At 42.1% G+C, this 17,064-nt stretch overlaps 1 protein-coding gene across 1 annotated transcript; it reads left to right on the top strand.

Annotated features, from left to right (window-relative positions):
• Positions 1-8,392: 8,392 nt before the first annotated feature.
• On the top strand, positions 8,393-16,926 carry LOC308328900 (cytolytic toxin-alpha-like; the record flags this gene model as incomplete). Its single annotated transcript, XM_080783012.1, has 4 exons — positions 8,393-8,432; positions 11,273-11,380; positions 15,225-16,420; positions 16,885-16,926. Exons 2-4 carry the CDS (start codon positions 11,281-11,283, stop codon positions 16,924-16,926), a joined length of 1,338 nt encoding a protein of 445 aa, XP_080639138.1. The 5' UTR covers positions 8,393-8,432; positions 11,273-11,280.
• Between the last annotated feature and the right edge of the window lie 138 nt (positions 16,927-17,064).

Raw genomic sequence — 17,064 nt, 5'->3', positions numbered from 1 at the left:
TCTTCATCTAATGATGAGCTCCGGTCAAAGAGTAACATGGATGCAAGGTCATAGTTGGGGATTGCTTTATATTGTTCATCACAGAAGTCAGAATGTATTATAGTTTCTGCAATACAAGCACAAAAGAACATACAATGCTTAGATAAACAAGTGCTGTAAATAATATAAATGACAACAGTGTGTCTTCAGATAAATGTTGCATACATGGCAAACAAACACAACTTACATGAGCATTCACTCATCTGACTCCTCTGACAGTCTGATGCAAAGAGAGCACAAAATGGCTGCTGAGCACATTTATACAGATCCAAGGACCCTTAGCTGTCCTAAACACTGCCTGAACTAAATCTGAAATAATATAACATGGCATCATATCAAAACACACAGCACCATCTACTGGTGGAAGGGGGGAATTCTGCACAATAGACACTATGCCTATTTGCTCAGACACGGATGTAAAATTGTCCATTTATTGTCAATGGGAATTTAATGTTTGTGTAAGACAGCACCCCTCAAAATAGAGCAGGCATTTTATAAAATAGTGAAAATGGCCAAGTTCAGCTTGTAGATATTTTCAGAAGAAATCTATTTTTGAGGGGTGCTAGCCTCTCACTCTGAGGGTTTGTGTAGGCTACTATTGATGACGAAGGTGAGGACGTAAATTGTGATTGGCCGGAATGAGATGATGAATGATAAGAGCGACCCTCATTTCACACAGGTATCTATTCTGCCTATGACTACACGTCACATATTACCAATTACCAGTGTACAACAGTTCACAAAGTGAAACGGGCAGAACGCGCGGCAGCATACTGTATATAGCAGTTTCACCGCTGCTATTCTTGAGGGTGGGTTGACCTTGTAGGTCAGTATATCAGTGTGTTTGAAGGGGTTCCAGGTGGTCCCCAGCTAAATTATGGAGAATTTCACTTCACCCCTTTTGCAACCAGATCCTATTTAAATGTTTAGGGCACAAACACGTTCCTGGGGTTTTTTATGTGTGCAACTGTGGTTTTAGATATTTTAGTCATGGTGCCATAATCATTATGACCAAAAATTGTCATGAAAATGTGGTCTCACGTCCATCCTGGACTACAAGTCATTCATGCAGCCTCCTTGGGGTCATTGTAGGAATTCAGAAATCCAGTCAAACACAGAGTTCATATTTAACAACTCCTGTTGTCTTATACCAACATCCATACAGTATGGAATTGTGGACAAAATATTTTGTCAACAAAATATTCTGTCTTGAGTCTGAGAGGCTAAGGGCTCCATCTTGCGCCACCCTTATCCCTAAACGTATTTGCCATTTTTTACTATTTTGAAAAACATTAATATAGTTAAACTAGCCGATCTACATCGAGGCATTGTGAGCTTGTAGATCAGCTATTTTAACTATTTTAAAAGGTTGTGTATTGAAGAGTAGTTAACCTTTCGACTTGTGTGAAGTTCAAGGCCTTCTGTCTTGAACTTGACAGCCATAGGGAATCTGAGGGGGGTTCAGGGGAGTCCCTGCTAAATGTGATTAATAATACGAAGCTCGCGAGGCAGTTCAGTCAGTCAACCTCAAGGGGGTTCATGCCATGCTCAAACTAAAACAAAGAAACATGTTTATATTACTCCGAAACATTTTGCCAAACATCTCACACAGTCCTATCCTCCTGGTGGAGACCTGTGCCCAGAAGGGCACTTTTTCTAGTTCTTTAAATCAGCTGCCTCTCCAGGCAAATTTCCCCCACCTCCCCGGCCTCCTCCCTGTAGTTCTTAGTCCAGAGGTTATGGGATGTTTGTCACACTTTGTCCTAGTGTGAACTGTGAAGGTAGTGTGGGCCTAAAAATGGCACTGAACCAGCTCGAAAATAGTGAAAGGTACTGAAAACAAGTCTTTTGATGAACAATCAATATGTTTTTATTCACCTTGCAGAGTTCACATGAAAGAGTCGTTCCAACAAACAGCATACAAAAAAAGAAGTATATGCAGCCCACTGGCCAGGGTGGCTCTATCTAGGTCTGCTCTGCACCCTGTGCAATCCTACATTGATTGCCCGTGGCAGGTGCTCCTTATAAAGGCTAGGCCCCTCCCATGGACCAAACCAACCCTGGATTGATTCCACAATCATACCAGTGCAATTGATTCCACAATCATACCAGTATACCAGTGCATTCCCAATGTCCAGAGACATCACAATTCATAACATATTTTAGTGTCACATAATATTATAAATTATCTACATAATATGATTAAAGAGTTCTCTAAACAAACCCTCCCACTGTTGGCATGTTCCCCATACCCCACAGTAGTTGCTCCCTTCAATGAAGTCAACAATCAATTATCAATCAACAAATGCACAATAAATAATGTCAAACTAAACTCATTTTCTGTAAATTCAAACTCTGTTGGTTATCTTCAGTCTCAGTGGCAGGGTGAACTGCCACAATGTTATTGTATTGTTTGCGATTGTGTAGATCCATTGTGTTGAATCATGTGTTGATGTGTTGTTTTTCATGGATCATTGTATCTTTGGCTCTGCTCTGGGGGAGATCATTGATATCAGAGCTGTGTCTTGGTGCACAGATAATCGGACGTATCAAATGTGATATCAGACCCGTGTCTAGGTACACAGATCATCTGATATCACATGAGCAGAGCCACACTGCCATACTATTAGCTTTGCAATAAATGGTCTATGGTCAATCTGAGCTGAAGTGTCTCAATGAAATAAAATATTGATCAAAATGTTTGTTCATATAACTTGCGTGTGGAGAGAGAGAAATTAAAACCACATTTTCCGTGTGAAAATGCACAAATGTGCGCGCACGAGGTGTGTGCACGCGCATTTTGCGGCGCGCACTTATACATGTGCGCACCCCCTCCTAAACGTTCTGTACCTCCTACTGAAAAATACCTTCCCGCGGCTGATGTGTGGTGGAAAGCCTGATGAGTTTTGGACCCTCAGACCAGAGACTTCAAATATTGTGTTGTTGATGGATAAGAGTTTTGTCCACAATTCCATGCTGAATTGATGTTGGTATCATTAGGAGAGACAACAGGCAAACGCTGATCAAAATATCACTTCTTATCTACATTCCCTAATTGTGTGTAGACTTTTTGTAAGTAATGCAGATGTTTAAAAATAATTGAACTCTTGAGAGTGTACAATGAAACTATACTCTCAAGACTTAAAGGTAAGGGTCCATTCAGTTCACAGCTGTCCATTGTTTAGCTGGGGACCACCTGGAACCCCTTCAAGGACCACCGGTTGAGAACCACGTACTGTTCTACATACTGATAGTGTATATTGTTCCATTACAGTGTGTTGCACAGTGTATACATATTGACTGGAGTTCCCCCTGGCATCTATACTAGCCTAGGCCACCTCCTTTTTTTCCCCCCTCTACACAAAATATCTTCGCCAAAAACAATGAGCTTGTAGATCCACCATTTCTGCTGAATGGTCAATATAATATAGGGACGCTATGCTGGGGTTCATGTGATTAAAGCTAAAACTAACGGAGGCATCCCACTCTGCTCTTTCAATTAAGTTTGATTTGTTTAGCATATCTTTGAAATACTGATAGTTTAGGGGAATTTAATATATATTTTTTAACAATATATACTTTTCCCACATTATAACAAGTTGATAAGGAGACACAGAGAACGTGCAGTGGTAAAGACCACACTCTGTGCCCTGCTTCCCTCCCCAAACACGGGCATGGCACCGCGCTGGATTCAAACCTCTGCACAGATACTTTATAGCCCTGTGCCACCCGAGTGCCCGACACTTGTCTTCTTTCAATTAAATAATAGTACTGCGTCATTTCAGCGGTGAGTTTGTGCATGTCATTCAATGACATAAATCACACTGAGGGACATTGACAGGCCAGACCTAATGAAGAAAGTCAGATATGGCCATGAAGGGAGAGAGCGGAAGATGGAGGAGACGATAGAACATATCTAGAATATAGCATTTCCGGGGAAGAATTTATTATTTTATATATATATATATATATACTGTATATCTCGCCTCCAGATGGTGCAGAACTCTGCGGCTCGCCTTCTCACCAACACGAGAAAACGTGAACATATCACACCTATTTTAGCTACACTTCACTGGCTCCCTGTGAGCTACAGAATTGGTTTTAATATTTTATTGATTACTTTTAAAGCTCTACATGGTCTAGATCCCATTTATATAACAGATTTGCTGTGATAAGAGACAAGACTGCCTCCCCGCAGGCAGTCTTATCTCTTATCACAACAACCGGGCCTTTGCGGCTCGGGCACCTTTGCTCTGGAACTCCCTGCCCTTGGCCCTTAGATTAGCAGAATCAGTGCCTTCTTTTAAAACGCTATTAAAAAGTTTTTATGATTACTGGGCCTGCTATAAAGCTTCACAGTCAGTCAGCCCATTTCCCAGAAACGAATCCTGGAACTCTCTCAAGGACCCCTGGGGGTCCCCGGACCCCACTTTGGGAACCACTGTTATTGTGGATGATTTACTTTTCGGGCAAGTGGGCATGACCTTTGGGCATGACCTTTGGGCAAAAGGCAAATAGGCACTTCTTGAAGATGCAACACATAGAGCGACTGTACTTTTTAAAATGTTTACTGTTTTTTGTAGCCCCAGTGAATTAGCAATACATCGTTGCTGTCGTGAGGAAACCTCCTAACTCCATTGTTTTTTTGTTTTTTTCATAAATCAGTGCTTTTGAACACCCTTTAAGTCTATGTATTGAAGCAATGGAAAGTAGTACAAATGTTTGGGACAAAACCTCTTAACTCCATTGGACCATCAAACTGTCTGCTAAAGCAGCTAACTCCACCACCTCTCCCCCTCTCAAACTGTCTGCTAAAACAACTAACTCCACCACCTCTCCCCCTCTCAAACTGTCTGCTAAAACAACTAACTCCACCACCTCTCCCCCTCTCAAACTGTCTGCTAAAACAACTAACTCCACTACCTCTCCCCCTCTCAAACTGTCTGCTAAAACAACTAACTCCACCACCTCTCCCACTCTCAAACTTTCTGCTAAAACAACTAACTCCACCACCTCTCCCCCTCTCAAACTGTCTGCTAAAACAACTAACTCCACCACCTCTCCCCCTCATGCAAGTAATTGACAATTTAGAAAGTCACAACACCAACTTTGATAGGGCAGTATTTTGTAGTTAGGTGGTTTCTTCCCGACAGCAGAGATATGTTCTTTTTAATATTGCTCAGCTACAGTATATGTATATCCACCTTGTCCTTGTGTGACATTGTGTTATTTTGTGTGTATGTGTGATGATGATGATGTGATCACAGTGTACTCTGTGTACACTCACAGTGTACTGCAAAAGAGAGCGTGCTCTCAATGGTCTTCCCTGATTACATGTATTATCATTCATCAGGGAAGACCATTAGGTGTGTGTGTGTGTGTGTGTGTGTGTGTGTGTGTGTTGTGTGTGTGTGTGTGTGTGTGTGTGTGTGTGTGTGTGTGTGTGTGTGCGTGCGTGCGTGCGCGTGCGTGCGTGCGTGCGTGCGCGCGCAAGAGAGCCCGCGCGAGCGTGCGCAAGAGAAAGAGAGCGGTGCACCCACTGCTACCATTTCCTATAAATGCAGTGAGGCATTTATAAGAAATGGTCCCTCTTCTTGTAAGAGGGAAACATGTTTGAAAAAAAGAAAAAGAAAAAAATAATACACAGCCCTCGGCAGATTAAGGTTCTGGCCCTGCTCGGTTGTGATTGGGTTTCCCTGCACTTCCAAGTTGTGCGAGCACCTATCAGGGCCCAGTATCATGTAAACATGAGGCGGGTTTATCGCCAGAGGCAAGGCTCAGGCTCCCCCATTGAAGGAATGACTAAACTATGCCTATAAAAGAAGTGGAGAGCCCAGAGCTGTGTCAATGTCTTCATATTCATTCAATGCAAGTGTTGTTTCTCCAGACCTACATCTACATTGAAGGTAAGACACTGAGACCTGTTGTCTTTACTGTTGTCGCAGAAAAGGCATTTGACCGTGTTGAGTTTGGGTACTTGTTTGCAGGTCTAGAAAAATTCGGTTTTGGACAAAAGTTTATTGCTTGGATTAGGTTGCTCTACGCGTCTCCCACCGCGGCTGTGCCGACCAATGGCGTGTTCTCTCAGCCTCTCGCCTTGGGCCGTGGGACCCGCCAGGGTTGCCCGCTGAGTCCGTTCCTCTTTGATCTGGCAATCGAGCCTCTTGCGATCTCTTTGCGCCAAAATGCCGACATTGTAGGCATTCAGAGAGGCGATAAAGAGCACCTCCTTGCCAGCAGCTATATCATCACTTCATCAATTTGGTCGTATCTCTGGCTACAAAATAAACTTAAGTAAAAGCATAATATTTCCAGCCAATGAAGCTGCATCTGACCTAGACTATAGTCACATACCCTTTAAAGTTGAGAAGAGTCAATTTACCTACTTAGGCGTATCGGTTACTACTCTCTTCCAAACAGAGTTAAGGAGTCATTACAGCAGTGGTCGCCTCTTACAATGTCCCTCGCTGGCCGCATAAATTCAATCAAAATGAATGTTCTTCCCAAATTCACATACCTCTTTCAATGTGTCCCTGTGTTCATTCCAAAGTCGTTATTTTCCTCTTTAGACTCAACAATTTCATCATATATTTGGCAGAATAAGAGGCCGCGTGTGAACAGAATCTTACTTAAAAGGGTAGAGAGGGATGGAGGCATGGGGCTCCCTGATTTTCGTCATTACTATTGGGCTGCTAACATCCGGTGTCTTGCCTTTTGGAATCATTTCTACCTTAAGCCTAATTGCCCAGAATGGACATCTCTGGAGCTAAAATCGTGTAGGAATTTATCACTTCCAGCTATTCTTAGTTCACCGCTTGGCCGCCCCCTGCCAGATTCAATAACTAACCCGGTGGTGCGTCATACGCTGAGAGTGTGGGCCCAGTTCAGGAAAACTAATAATAATAGAGACCTCTCCCTGGTCAGTCCTGTGGCATCCAACCACCTTTTTGTTCCATCAATGCAAGACGTGACCTTTCAGAGTTGGCATGGAAAGGGCATCAAATGGTTTAGAGACCTATTTATAGAAGGGAGGTTTGCATCCTTTGATCAAATTTCAAAGAAATATAGTCTAACCTAGACCACACTTCTACAGATTTCTGCAGGCCCGGCATTATGTGAGCTCTATATTAACTGGCTTCCCTAATAAGCCTAATGCTAACCCTATTGATGAATTTCTGTCTTTTGACCCAAGGATTAAGTGCGCCATTTCAATATTATATGATACCATTTCAAATTCGAGGCCAGCACCCTTAAATAAGATAAATGCCGACTGGGAACATGATCTGGGGCTCACACTATCTGATGAAGTATGAGATTCTATTTTTTCTTCTATACACAAGTCCTCTCTTTGTGCACGACATTGCTTAGTGCCGTTTAAAATAGTCCATAAGTGCAAGAGCGGTGATGCAACTTTGTTCCATCAGTATTGGATGTGTCCGAAATTACAACCATTTTGGGGGAATGTGTTCAATACTCTATCCAACATTCTACACCAAAATCTAGACCCAGATCCCTTAGTGGCTCTCCTTGGCACTGCTGGGAGGGATGACCTTCCTCTAACACGCATAGAGTGTCGTATGGTCGATATATTTGCCTTATTGCTCGCTAGGCGTGCCATTCTGCTCAAATGGAAGGATGCTGCCCCGCCCGTGCTCCGTCAGTGGCTTCGTGATATAATGTCCTGATCTCGAGTTGGAGATGTTAAGGTTTTCAATTGCCGTCTCTGAAAAAAGTTTTACAAGACTTGGGGTCCGTTTATGACATTCTACCACAACACACAAACTGTATAGTGTGCCTATGCCTCGGCCAACGAAACAACAGAAACAAAATCTGCTCTGCTATTAAAATCTGCTTTATTATTATTTATTTATTTTGTAATTATGTATGCATGTATTTCGTGTATATATATATGTATTTAATTTTGACTGTTTTTCCCGACTATCCTTGGGATTGTGGGTGGGATAGGGGATTGCGTTTTATTTTTTATTTTCATATTTGATATGTCTACTCTGTTTAAAACTTGCCCCTGGGTTTGTCACAAAAACTTTAATAAAAAGATTTTGAAAAGAAAAAGAAAAGAAAGAAAAACAACTGTTGTAGGGCTATGAAGTTATTTTCCATATGGAAATTGAAATGTTGATTGAATTGTAATGTATTTGTTGCCTATAATTCGACCAATATTATATTCACTTAAAAGATTATTGCGGATGAAGTTTCTGTAACGCCTGTGTCAACTTCATTTCTGCATGCACACACGCATGCACACGTTTCAATTTTTCTCCTCTGTATTCTTACTTTGCAGTGTTGCTGTCATTCTGGGGCTCATCCTAACTCTCCACAATCCAGATGTTCTAAGATGTAAGCTCCAGTCTGCGTGTGTTAAGCTCATAAAGGTAAACCATTGAATGAATGAATGAATGAATGAATGAGTGAATTATATCCCGACAATGTCACAATGACCACCTAGCCAGATAGTATCCCGCTTATTACATGGCAACCTGACATAAATGAATACATTTTTGAGAGCATAGCTGTCACTGTGTGTGTGTGTGTGTGTGTGTGTGTGTGTGTGTGCGTGTGCGTGTGCGTGTGCGTGTGCGTGTGTGTGTGTGTGTGCGCGCGTGTGCGTGCGTTTACATGGCTGTCATGTTGGAAACAGTAGTAAATCAAACGGGGAACACCCCCATGTGAAAAGCTATGCCATGGGGACCCCCATAATAGAAAAATTGTGCAGTGATTATCAACCCGTTTAATTTCAAGGACCCCCCCCCCCCCCCCCCCCGTTTGACATGCATTAGTCTACGGACCCCCTATTTAATGACATTTCAATCTCTGGGACCCCAACTTTATATTGTAAAATCAATGTTAATTTAACTCTGAGAGTGGTTTGTACACTGGTTTGTCCATTTGGTTTGTACACTCTCAGAGTTACAGACCCATAAGGGTCCATTTGGTTCCAAACTATCATTTAGCTGGACACCACTTTGTGAACCAGTGCTCCAAGCCAGGGTTGCCTCCTACTGACTGCCTAGTCCTATAGTCTGGTGTACTAGTGCCCTCTCTTGGCCAGACCCTGTAACTACATTCTTTTACATGCCTATAGTAAACCCACATCATAACAGATTGTAACATCTCTGCCATAACTTTTCAACGGTTTGTCCTACAGACTGAACTTGGTTTAAAGTCCTTGTCCTTCATTAGTTACTTAACTGCTCCCAGTTCTGATTGGTTAATATTTGCCCCTAACATCACGCGACAATCGACATATACTGTACGTCACCATCGAAGGCATTGGGTCCTTTAATCCACATCTTTATTACGTCATCATTGAGAGCTAGTTATACCAGTTATACCCTGACGTCATATGCTGGGACGGTGCATACGCATCAAAAGTGGCGCAAAGTAACCACAGTATACCGCTAATCAACTAACAAATTACATATACATATACACATTTGGCATTTAGTATTAAAGGAGAATTCCATACTAAAAGGCTTTCTTACCTTTCTTTGTAGTTGTTACGTCCCAATCAAAGAGGTAATGGTGTTATTTTGTGCAAAAGCTCCTTATTGGCTATTTCCCCTACCATAAGCCCTAAATGAATTGAATGGGATGTATGGGGTGTTGTGCTAATTCGCTTATTTCCATCGAAATAAGTAGTAAAGTGTGGCGCTTGGGCAGTGTTGGCAAAATATTACTTTAACACTAATATACTACTTATTACTTATTACTTTAAAAAAAAGGAATAAAGTTATACTTTTTATTACTCCCTGAGAAAAGTAACTAGTTACTTATTACTTATTACTTTACTTATTACTTTTTTTTCCTCTCGTCTCCAGTAATTGCATATTTTGTCCCCAAAAGTCTTACTTTGCATTTTCAACATTAGCAGTCCCCCCTCCCCTATTCTGCAGAGTTTATTTAACTCTAAAAAGTGTACTGTATAGTGTACACATGATGATGGGTTCATTTGTACACATTGATTAGAAGTAGATTTTTTCGACGTGGAATATAGATTCTTCCCTATGCACAACTTGCAGGGGACAATAATGTTCATCTCGTCTCGATCGCGGACATACTCAAAATAATGCGAATACTTCCAAGTATTGAATGTTATAACGCTTTGTTGTGCCGGTGTTTCTGTCTCCTCCACCTCCTCCATTGTTAGTTTATTTACATCTCTTCTCTCTAACAGTGCAGTCTAACGAGTTACACACACTAGTTTAGGTTGTTGTTCCGTGTTCCGGACAGTTTGAGGCCCGCCCTTCTGCATCCGATACTTCACACATACGTACCGACGAGTGTGCATCGTTTCCGTATCCGCTCTAGAGTCTAGATCTAGAGCGGATCAGCAGTCTGCAAAGCAACTTGACCCCTATCCAGTCTACCATTATAAATAAACACTCAAACCCACAGTTCCACCAAGGCTCGTGAAAATAGTAATAATATTACTTTTGAAAAAAAGTAAATGTAATATTATTACTCAAAATGTGAAAGTAACTAGTTAAGTTACATATTACTGGAAAAAAGTAATAATATTACTGAAAGTAGTATATTACTTAAGTTACTTGCCAACACTGCGCTTGGGTTATTATTTACATTATGAAGAGAGGATATATACAAAAAAATTATAATTTTGAGCGATGGAAATAAGCGAATTAGCACAACACCCCATACATCCCATTCAATTCAATGCAATTCATTTAGGGCTTATGGTAGGGGAAATAGCCAATAAGGAGCTTTTGCACAAAATAACACCTGGACCTCTTTGATAGGGACGTAACAACTACAAAGAAAGGTAAGAAAGCCTTTTAGTATGGAATTCTCCTTTAATATCACTATAGTCCAAGATTAGGTCAATTTAAAGCAGGATCCAGAATAATTCTAAATCGATAAAACTGTATTTGTTTTATAGAAACTTGTACCATACTTCATTCATAATACTACTTTTTTACATGCATAAAGTAGGTAAGTAGCAAATCGCTAATAATTCAACATTTCAAACGTTCCTTCACAGAGAAGCTGAGATTTGACAGTTTGTACTTTGTAGCGGTCGACAGTATGCACACCTACTAGAGTGCAACAAGCAAGTATAGCCTAGGCACTCGACCGAGTGCAGTTCTAGTTATTACTGTTGTTGCTACTGCTGCTGCTGCTGCTACTGCTACTACTGTTAAATTAGAAAAGCCAATAGAATGAACGAACAAACAGATATGCATTTTCTTCATTGCAGTGTGAGCCATGGACCCACACAGCGGTTCAACGATAGAGCTGGCTGCTCTTGGTCGACCCTTCAGTCTGGGCATGCTGTATGACTGTCGACGAGACTTACTGGTACCAGGTAAATGTACATGATGCTCTATATGACTGTTCATTAGACTCACTAGTACCAGGTAAATGTACATAATGCTCTATGACTGTACATAAGACTCACAATAAAGAAATTTCCGTAAAAATGTGTAAAAAAAAGAGACATATTTCACCACTTGTTCGAATACTCCCCTGTCAAAAATTGCAAAAAAAAACTCATATTTTACTAATAACAAACATGAACCTTGGTTGAAAAACAAAGTTGTCCAATTTGTAGCCTAATATTGTTTTACGATTTTCAGAAAACTGAACCAAAACAAACATTTCACCCAAAAGTATACAATATATGACTATTGACATTCACATAACATGGTCTGTCAGCTATGGGTGCATCTAAAAAATATATATATTGTGGAAAAGTGAATTTTCTTCCATAATATAATTCAAAAAGTAAAATATTCATATATTCTATAGATTCATTGCGCATAAAGTGAAATATTTAACGTTGATTTGTTTTAATCTTGAGGATTATGGCATACAGCTCAGGATCTAAAAATCTTAACTCAAAATATTAGAATATTTTATGAAACCACTAAAAATATATCTATAAGTATAATGCAGAAATGTCTACCATCTGGAAAATATGTGGCATGGAGTTGATCAGCCTGTGGCACTGTTGAGGTGTTATGGAAAGTAGCGAGATCGTATGACGTGAGGACAGCGGGGGGAAGTCCGGGCCAATGGGCCATCCCGGGCGTGCTACGCTGTGAAATAGACAGCGGGAGGCGGTAGCTAGCGGGGCAATGTTAGCTGGGGCTTTGCGCCCACCAGAGCGAGCCACATGTCCTTGTTTTTACTTGGCCAGTCTCTGTGACGTGGGAATAGGAGGAGATTGATGTCGTTATGAGGCCAATCATGTCGCAGTCGGTGCTTACGCCCGCACGGCCCGGGTACGCGTGTAAGGCAATCACGTGCTTCCCTAACCCAGGTCAGCTACAGAGCTGCGGGATCCTCTGGGAATAACCGTTTTAGGAATAGTATAGTTTTGGCACTCATGTGGGCAGGTGCCAAATCGAGCTGGCAAGGAAAATCAGCTTCTCCATAAAGCTTGTCAACATACCGAAGCACCAGGTCCTCTAAAATATCCTGGTAGATGGCTCTGTTGACTCCAGTGTGAAGTTTTCACTGTCACTGGACCAACACCATGCAGTGTTTTATCCATTGTAGATACAACACAACCATCTATTAGGATATTTTACAGCACTTGTATGTTGACAAGCTTTATGGGTATACTGATTTCTTTTTCCAGCAGCACTTGGCACCTGCCCACAGAGCTAAAACTACCAGTAATGTGTGTACTGACCATGGTATTACTGTGCTTAACTGACCAGCCAACTGGCATGACCTGACACAGATAATCTAGGTTGAATTGTCAAGAGGAAGGTGTGAGACACTAGATTCAACAATACAAATGAGTTTAAAGCTGCTATCAGCAAACCTGGCAAACACCTCAACAGTGCCACAGGCTTATCACCTCCATCCATTTATTCAATAATTTGTTTAAAAGTAGCCCAGACCACGCGTATTGAGTGCATGAATTAACAATGAATGCTATATGAAGGTTTTACTTTTTGAATTATATTACTGAAGAAAATGAACTTTTTCCACGATATTCTACATTTTTGAGATGCACCTGTATTTGTAACATAAGAGGATTTAATTACTGTTTTGCGTTTGTTACTAATTTGTGTTTTCTGTGGAGTACTGACTTACTCCAGACATTACATTGTCTTTTGACAATGGGGTTCCCGAACTGTGGCGTGTGCACCCCCAGGGGTGCGTCAGCTCAGCTGCCTATAGGGTGCATAGTATAGTAAGATTAATTGTATTTATTTCAAATGAATGCAATTGAAAGTGACAAATAAAGGAGGTCACAAATAAAGGAAGACTTCACCACTTTTCAACCTATCTTCATATAATTGGTGCTCACTAATGTTCATGATGAAATACGACTTTTCCCCCCTATTCGTTCTGTCTCATAGGAGGGCTGTGGGCAGTTCAGAAACCGGTCTGTGTCTCATAGGAGGGCTGTGGGCAGTTCAGAAACCGGTCTGTGTCTCATAGGAGGGCTGTGGGCAGTTCAGAAACCGGTCTGTGTCTCATAGGAGGGCTGTGGGCAGTTCAGAAACCAGTCTGTGTCTCATAGGAGGGCTGTGGGCAGTTCAGAAACCGGTCTGTGTCTCATAGGAGGGCTGTGGGCAGTTCAGAAAGCAGTCTGTGTCTCATAGGAGGGCTGTGAGCAGTTCAGAAACCAGTCTGTGTCTCATAGGAGGGCTGTGGGCAGTTCAGAAACCAGTCTGTGTCTCATAGGAGGGCTGTGGGCAGTTCAGAAACCAGTCTGTGTCTCATAGGAGGGCTGTGGGCAGTTCAGAAACCGGTCTGTGTCTCATAGGAGGGCTGTGGGCAGTTGAGAAACCGGTCTGTGTCTCATAGGAGGGCTGTGGGAAGTTCAGAAACCAGTCTGTGTCTCATAGGAGGGCTGTGGGCAGTTCAGAAACCAGTCTGTGTCTCATAGGAGGGCTGTGGGCAGTTCAGAAACCAGTCTGTGTCTCATAGAGGCAGTTCAGAAACCAGTCTGTGTCTCACAGGAGGGCTGTGGGCAGTTCAGAAACCAGTCTGTGTCTCATAGGAGGGCTGTGGGCAGTTCAGAAACCAGTCTTTGTCTCATAGGAGGGCTGTGGGCAGTTCAGAAACCGGTCTGTGTCTCATAGGAGGGCTGTGGGCAGTTCAGAAACCAGTCTGTGTCTCATAGGAGGGCTGTGGGCAGTTCAGAAACCAGTCTGTGTCTCATAGGAGGGCTGTGGGCAGTTCAGAAACCAGTCTGTGTCTCATAGGAGGGCTGTGTGCAGTTCAGAAACCAGTCTTTGTCTCATAGGAGGGGTGTGGGCAGTTCAGAAACCCGTCTGTGTCTCATAGGAGGGCTGTGGGCAGTTCAGAAACTCGTCTGTGTCTCATAGGAGGGCTGTGGGCAGTTCAGAAACCGGTCTTTGTCTCATAGGAGGACTGTGGGCAGTTCAGAAACCTGTCCACCAGTGATATCATCATCGATGGGGAATCCAAGCTAATAGAAATTTCAGGCTTTCTATTCCTGAAGTTTCCATGCTATATAATGAGCAAAAATAAAAAATAAATCTAAATATCTTAAAAATAAATCTTGTTAAACAGGATAAGTGCAATTTGCAACCTTTACTCTGTCCAGCGTGCCAATGCTGTAAAGGCGAGGCCACGATCACGTAAAAACGGCCAAAATTCCCCCATGTACGCGCGTGCATGCACACAAGCCGTCTTTATATGCATTATGGATCATAATCTGCAAAAAATGTGATATTCGGCGCTTGATTTGAGCTTAGATTGACTTAGTTATGATATAAAAAGCAAGCGCGTTGCCGAGCTGATCCCAGGTCAGTATTATGAATCTTGATATGTCCGACTTTCACTTACGGTTCAAATCCATGTACACATCCGGTAGCTTTTGGGAGACTTTTTTAAAGAACGTCTGGCACGGGCAACAACCCCATCTTGTGGATTCTTGGCATAATGATGATGTCACTGGTGGACGGGTTTCTGAACTGCCCACAGCCCTCCTATGAGACACAGGCTGAGTAGAAACATATGCCATTTCATCATGAACATTAGTGAGGATAGGTTGAAAAGTGGACAAGTCATCCTTTAAGAACGTTAAAAATAGGTTCAAGTGTTTACAATTGAATAAGAATACATTACACAGCAAGGATAATGTTAAATGTAGTAAAATAAGACATAGCACTGTATAGCAGGGGAAAGACATATTTCACCAATTGAGCTGTTCATTGCAGGGCTTACGTTGTGGGATAATGAAGCTCTGGAGAAGAATGCAAAAATCACACCCCAGCCCAGCACTGAATTTGAGATAGTAGCATCTGAATCAATCGAGGACAAAACGTCTGCACTGGATATTGAAGCTTCCTTGAAAGCAAGTTTCTTGTGTGGACTGGTAAAAGTTGATGGCTCTGCCAAATATCTCAATGATTCTAAGACTTCAAAACATCAGGCCAGAGTAACATTAAAATATAAAGCTACCACAAAGTTCCAACAACTGTCCATGAATCATCTTGGAAAAGGCAATGTGAAACATCCAGATGTCTTTGATTCAGGCAAAGCAACGCATGTGGTGACAGGTATCCTTTATGGGGCACAAGCATTCTTTGTATTTGACCGTGATGTTTCTGAAACAAAGACTCATCAAGACATTGAAGGGGACGTGAAGGCAGTAATCAACAAGATTCCCACAATCTCAATAGATGGTCAAGGGTCTCTACAAATGAAAGAAACAGACATCGCAAAAGTAGAGAAATTCACATGCAAATTCCATGGGGACTTTTCTCTTCAGAAAAATCCGGTGTCTTTTAAAGACGCAATACAAGTCTACCAAAGCCTGCCAGAGTTGTTGGGTCAAAATGGAGAGAATGCCATACCACTGAAGGTCTGGCTGATGCCCCTGAAGGATATGGACTCATCTGCTGCTCAACTGGTCCGTCAGATAAGCATTGGTTTAGTGATGGAAGCTCAAAGTGTCCTGGAGTACTTCAGTGAACTGGAACTGAAGTGCAACGATGAACTAAAATGCCCAGTCGCACGACAGTTCCCCCAGATTGGCGAAAAGCTGAAAACCTTTAAAGATCGTTGCAACCAGTACAAGCTCGAGTTTCAGAAAAACTTGGCAAACAAACTACCTTTAATCAGAGGAGGTGGGGAAGAGGAGAGTGTGCTCGCAGAGTTCCTAAAAATGAGACACTCGTCTCCTTTCAACAGCAAAGACCTGACCAAGTGGATGGACTGCAAAGAGAGAGAAATAAACTGCATAAGCTCCCTCAAGCTGATGAAAAACACAAAAAACGTCTCTTCCAATGAACTTGAAACAATAATCCTCAATTTAGAAACCCACCATGTTGTATGTTTTGCTTTCACATCACTGCAAACCTCTGAACCATATCTGTCAGATTTATCAAGCTACCTTGATACACCCCAACTAGTGAGCACTACAACGCATGTAGAGGAGAAACAATGGTACATCTCAGAACAGTCGGAAAGTATTTCAACAGAACAAGTGAGAAATAGAGCAAAGCTGTTCATTGATTTTTCAGAGGCGAACAAAGACAACAAGGATATCCAGTTCCTCATCACAGCTACAACAAATGATAGTCAAAGGGGAGCAAGCATCTACCTTTATGAAGATGGGAAGTTGGCCAATGATAATTTTCAACCACCTTCAAAGCCTGGGAAATTATCAGCAAGTGACACAATGCATAACAGTGTGACACTGAAGATGCACCTGCCGCGATTTGGAGCAGAACATGTCAGCCACTACTCTATTGAGTATCGTGTCACTGGACAAGATGAATGGCATACATACAGCATGAATGGCATACATACAGCATCCAATGCTGATGAAGTTACTGTTCCCGAATTGTCTCCTAACACGGACTACGTGTTCAGATACCGAGCAGTGTGTCCAGTTGGCAGAGGGCCAGCCAGTGAAGTCAGTGATTCCGTGAAAACTTTACCCACAAGTCCACCTGGGAAACCTGAAGCTTCACCAAACTCACAAGGGCTCTCAGTTACATGGGAGAAACCCACTGAGATTGGAGATGGGGTGACTGTGGAGAGCTACAGTGT

The sequence above is a fragment of the Protomyctophum bolini genome (genome assembly GCF_963924005.1).
Source record: "Protomyctophum bolini genome assembly, chromosome: 14".
Classification (NCBI taxonomy): domain Eukaryota; kingdom Metazoa; phylum Chordata; class Actinopteri; order Myctophiformes; family Myctophidae; genus Protomyctophum; species Protomyctophum bolini.
The sequence above is the reverse complement of the archived record's forward strand: the minus strand, read 5'-3'. Positions and strand labels throughout refer to the sequence as shown.